Genomic DNA, 6,000 nt, shown 5'->3' with positions numbered 1-6,000 from the left:
CATGTCCAAGTCAAGTCAAAGTTCGTAATTTATTTATTAATTTAGAGTTTAATTCCTCTGAACTTCCGATAGATTTGTGGTTGCAATATTCAGCAGAGTAAAGCAATTTTTTAAACCTTAACAATTTTCTAACTCTATATTTTCCAAATTTTTTAAAACAGAAAAGTTTCATTATTTAAAGCAGAAAAAGCAAATTCTCTATTTAACTGAAAAAAAAACAAAATCGTTAAAGTTTTTTGTTTTATTTTCCAACTTACTGGAAGGTGAGGCGTAATGTTAGTGTAAATTAATTAAAATTAATTTCTCTAAATTAATCTCCGATAGATTATCAATTTTTAACAAAGCAAGAAATTTATAAAACCTAAACAATTTTCTAAAACTCTATATTTTAAAAATTCTTTAAAAAAGAAAGAGCAAATTCTTTATTTAACTTTGATTAACTTCGACTAATTTCACTGAATTAATCTCTGATAGATTTTCCATTTTATTTAAGACAAGAAATTTTTAAAACCCTAAACAATTTTTTAATTCCATTTTTTCAAATTCTTTAAAACAAATAGATGAAATTCTTTGAAACAGAAAAATATTATTCTTTAAAACCTAAAAAACGTTATTCTTTAAACAGAAAGAACAAATTCTTTATTTTACTGAAAATTTAAAAAAAATTTTTTTTATTTTCCATTCATCTGGAAGGTGAGGCGTTGATGTGAGAACTCGATGTTTTCACTCTCCAGCAGTTTTCTCTTTCTATAAAAGAACATTATCAACATTTTGTATTTTAGGAGATGTTTGTGAGTTAAGTTTGATATCTGAGATTGAATGTTTATGGTTTAAATGTACGGATTATAATTCGCTTGTTTTCAGGAATTAATGGTTCAAAAATGCTTGGGTTGGACACCTTTTCAGTCATACAAATTTCTTCTTATTAAAAGCTCGAAAGAAAATTCAAATATAATTAAGTGGAAGATACATTTTATTTTGCTTTTTAAAATCAGCAAAAAAAAGATAAAAAAGTGCTACACGGGAAACATTGTTCAGATGGAAAATTTCTCAGATTTTTTTTAATGAGTTTTTTTCTGAAATGGTATTTAAGGTGCAAAAATGTGTTAAAAATGAGTTATAAAAAATCACCGTTCATAAATTGCAAAAAGAAAAATTTCATGTCAAATAAAGACAAGGTCTTTTTGTAAATTTTTTGAATATAAAATTAAACTTGATAGTTTGTGTGCAATCACAAACTGATTTTAAAAATCTTTTAGGAAAGGTTTTGCGTAATGAAGATGTGAATAATGTTTCCTGCTGTACACAAGGAAGGCTAGGCCACATGCTCCAGCAGCTATACATGATGTCCAGCCCAGTAGATAGCTCACACCGTACATATCTATACAATATACAAGATAATCAGTAGATAGCTCACACCGTACATATCTATACAATACAAGATAATCAGTAGATAGATCACACCGTACATATCTATAAAATACAAAATAATCAGTAGATAGCTCACACCGTACAAAACATATCTTTAAATCACTCAAACAGAAAAACATTCTAATAACGAAGCAGTGATAACCAGAAAACAATAGAAAAGGAAGACGACATTGTAGCAATACTCAAGTGTATTTGATGGTGTTACAAAGGAAATAGCTTTACTAGACACTTATAAAATTACTTTTTTTGTGACAAGGGTCTGTTTGCGCTGCACAATTGCTGTGTTTCATGGTTGTTGAACTTGATTCTCAAAGTCGTCTTACTATTCCAGAGTTTTCTGGTTATTTCTGTAGACGTACGGTATATAATATATATTGCAATTGTTTAATGTTTATCGTTACCGTGGAACCCAAAAAACTGTGGAATGGGAAGACTTGTATTAGACTCAAGTTCTGATTTTAAATAGTCTAATGAATATGAAATACAACAATTGTGCAGTATACCAAACAGAGGCCTGTATTTTACTTCATAAGATGATTTTCACACTGCTCTTAAAACTATTTGCTTTTAAATAACATCAAATGCTCATTGTTATTGTATGATGGCTTTATTTTAGTATGTATTTGAAAATTTACCTTGCGTATTGGTCTCTGTGACAGCAGACAGTAGTTGAAGAACTGTCAACGTACATCCTGATGTTAGAATATACAGGACAGCTACTAGTCTCTTATATACATACTAAATATACATTTTATTATAAATGTCTATAAAATAAAACAAGACATTCTCAAATATTTTGTTGCATATAGCCGGCTAAACGGCTGGACCGATTGGGCTGAAATTTTTTGTGAACACTCATGGGTGGCCGAAGGGTGTAATAGGAAAAAAATCAAATTTTTTTGTCCACTGGCAACGCCGGGTCCTTTAGCTAGTATCTAACATACAAGTTTATGCAATCATAGTTTTATTTTAAAGTGATCTTTTAAAGACTTTACATTTTTTTACATTTTTCTAAATATATTTTTTTAAATGATCAACAAAAATTTAAAAGATTTACCTTTGGATGATAAAGTGAGTATATGGAGAAACCTATTGAGCAAATACCAAGGAACAGTCCAACAAAACATAACGCAAACTCAGATCTAAATATAGGGGAATACGTTTGGAAACTGCCAATGGTTAAACTGAATACAGGGGAATACGTTTGGAAACTGTAAATGGTTAAGATCTGAATACATGTAGAATAAGTTTGGAAACTGTATATGGTTAAAATCTGAATACAGGGGAATAAGTTTGGAAACTGTAAATGGTTAAGATCTGAATACAAGGGAATAAGTTTGGAAACTGTAGATGGTTAAGATCTGAATACAGGGGGAATAAGTTTGGAAACTGTCGACGGTTAAGATCTGAATACATGGGAAAATATTGTAAACTGTTGATGGTTTAGATCTGAATACAGGGGGAAAATTTTGTAAACTGTAGATGGTTCAGATCTGAATACAGGGGGAAATATTGTAAGCTGTCGATTGTTCAGATCTGAATACAGGGGGAAATATTGTAAGCTGTCGATGGTTCAGATCTGAATACAGGGGGAAATATTGTAAGCTGTCGATGGTTCAGATCTGAATACAGGGGGAAATATTGTAAGCTGTCGATGGTTCAGATCTGAATACAGGGGGAAATATTGAAAACTGTTGATGGTTTAGATCTGAATTATTGTAAACTGTTGATGGTTCAGATCTTAATACAGACTCGGGGGGATGAGTTGGGAAACAGTAGTATAGATTTATAATGTATCGAGACAAAAATAGAGCAATTTGTTATTTTCACAAATATTGTATGCAAAAATTTTGCTATTTATTTGGTACGAAGTTGTCTTTGCAAATCCTTTTTAATCAAACAGTCCCCACTCCTCAATATATAATCTATTTCTCTCACAAATTTTTTTTTCTTAACTTATTTTTTATTGTTTCTTGGGTATTTAAAAGGCACAATCTGATTTTTTTAATTGTTTTGATACTAACCTCGCTAAAAGGCTTGAATAGGTGTCAGAGTTACTCAAGGTTCTGGAACATTTCCAGTAAACAGGACGCTTCTTCAGATATTCATCCTTCTCAAGGTCTTCTTGATTTTCATCTTCATGATTAAACTTCTCCTGGTTCTTTGTAGCATTCTTTGTGAGCTTTTTCAGGTCTTTGTTAGCATCTTTGGTGATCTTCTCCAGGTCTTCATCATCAGTTGAGTTCTCAGGAGCAGCTTTATACTTTTCTACTGCTATATCTGCCTGAGAAATAAAGGCAACGTCATGAAAGCGTGTTGATTGTTTCTTTTACTGTAAACCTCTTAACCTGTGTTTACCTGTAACCCTCTAAACCTGTGTTTACCTGTAAATCTGGGTTTACCTGTAACCCTATAAACCTGTGTTTACCTGTAACCATCTAAACCTCCTATAAACCTCTCGACCTGTGTTTACCTGTAACCCTCTAAACCTGTGTTTACCTGTAAACCTCTCGACCTGTGTTTACCTGTAACCCCCTGAACCTGTGTCTACCTGTAAACCTCTCGACCTGTGTTTACCTGTAACCCCCTGAACTTTGTAATATTATGATTTCTATTTTCTCCTTCTGTATCATAGTTAAGAACACATGTTGTAAGTAGTCCAGCGTGTCCCCAAATAGCACTAGATAATTACAAAAACGAAATCATTAAATTGTAAAAAATTTCATTATATATAAAGGAATGTTCACGAAAAATGAAAGGGGGTATAGTAATTTTTCGCCGGAAGCCTATACACCCTTTCATTTTTCGCAAACACTACCTTAAGAAGAACAGGTAAATTGACAAGTAAACAATCATGGACATGATTAATCCCAGACCGCCTTAAGTCACTCTAAGGCCGGAATTCCGTAATTTGCTGGGATGAATACATATTTAGAAATCAATTAGGTGGTTTAAGTTAAGTAGGTAGTTGAACCAGTTGTATTCAGTTCTACTACATTTTCTACTCTTAACGCAATGCTTTAAATTTGACCTGTGATACTTCGGGTAAACTTGAATTTTCCAATAGGGCGTGGATATTGCTGCAACCCAGAGTGCCACGCCCAGAACACCCAACCCAACCACCCAGCTTAGGACACGCCTTACAACAAGATAGATAGATAGATAGATAGATAGATAGATAGATAGATAGATAGATAGATAGATAGTTAGATAGATAGATAGATAGATAGATAGATAGATAGATAGATAGATAGATAAGCGTCAATAAAATGATCCTACATGCAAAGATTGTCCGATTCACAATGATAACGTTGAAAATCTGAAGAAAAAACATGTTGAAAATATTGTCGTTTTTCTAAGTTTTTAAGAGTGTTTAATTCTGATAATTCTTAAATGTTTTTCTGAAATACACAAGAGAACTCTTCATTGAAAATAATCAGTTTTCGAAATTATGAATATTGATATCTAATTTATACTTGATCAGACAACGCTTTTAGGGTACCTCTGTCACTGTGTGAATAGGACATTGCCATGGAGGGTCATTTGAAATTACGCGTCAGTCTCCTTAAATTTTAAATTACGCTTACAGTCTCTTTAAATTTGAAATTACGGTACAGTCTCTTTAAACATTTGAAATTACGGTACAGTCTCTTTAAACAATTGAGATTACGCAAATATATTTATTGGTTGGATTCTAATATTGTAAATAATACAATTATTATTTGTACAGTTTTCAAAAAAAAAATCCTATGCAGAAGTAGATTATAGAGAACCTTCAAATAATTAAGTTTTCTAACCTTTCGAATAAGACTGCATCCCAGCTACCCATTTCAAGTATAAAATTTTTAATTGATCATTTAAATAACCTACATAACTATTCTGAAAATAATTTTAATGCTTAAAAAAGGGAAATTTACACCAAAAATCAAACCATTATGCATTTTTTATTTTTATTTAAAATAAGCTTTAAATTTTTTTTATTTTTCTTGAATGTTATGGTTCTTAAGGATCTAATTCTTTCTTAGTGAATACACTACACTGTAAGGAAAATATTTCATTCAAATTGTTATTCGGTTTTATATTCGCAATGCTTCTTATACAATAATTCTTCAATCAGTGATGTTTTGATATAAAAACATACGAGTTTTCAATTTATTTTAGCTAAACTCTCCTATTTACTAATGTTCTGGACGAAAGGAAACATTATTTTAACATTAAAATTAAAAAAGGGTTAATTTTTCTTCACTAAAAAAGTTAAGCAGATCTCTTTATTAATCAAACTTCAGAATCATTTTCCAGCTTTTTTAAAATTGAATAGTTGGCCATACATGGAGTGAAACTTATAACCTTTTACGTAAAATTAAAGGCAAACATTTTTAGAATCAAAAATTCTTTGTCCTTTTTAAGAGAACAAAAACTGAAACAAATAATACTAAAAAATGTAGGATTTGATTATCTTTTCACTTTCTCTTTCTCTTTCTTGTTAACCCAGCAAAATGGCGAAATAATTTAATTTGTATTTAACATCATAAAGATTGCATTGATAGGATTAATCCAAACTAAAGGATT

General features: G+C 30.9%; 1 protein-coding gene across 1 annotated transcript; it reads right to left on the bottom strand.

Annotated features, from left to right (window-relative positions):
- Window positions 1-624: 624 nt before the first annotated feature.
- On the bottom strand, window positions 625-5,312 carry LOC111708835 (uncharacterized). Its single transcript, XM_023482335.1, has 8 exons — window positions 5,229-5,312; window positions 4,463-4,570; window positions 4,009-4,111; window positions 3,456-3,715; window positions 2,489-2,573; window positions 2,067-2,169; window positions 1,297-1,381; window positions 625-747 (listed from the first exon to the last, which is right to left on the bottom strand). The coding sequence occupies exons 1-8, from the start codon at window positions 5,258-5,260 to the stop codon at window positions 672-674; spliced, it is 852 nt and encodes a 283-aa protein (XP_023338103.1). The 5' UTR covers window positions 5,261-5,312; the 3' UTR covers window positions 625-671.
- Between the last annotated feature and the right edge of the window lie 688 nt (window positions 5,313-6,000).

Source organism: Eurytemora carolleeae, unplaced genomic scaffold, assembly GCF_000591075.1.
Source record: "Eurytemora carolleeae unplaced genomic scaffold, Eaff_2.0 scaffold845, whole genome shotgun sequence".
Taxonomy (NCBI): domain Eukaryota; kingdom Metazoa; phylum Arthropoda; class Copepoda; order Calanoida; family Temoridae; genus Eurytemora; species Eurytemora carolleeae.
The sequence above is the reverse complement of the archived record's forward strand: the minus strand, read 5'-3'. Positions and strand labels throughout refer to the sequence as shown.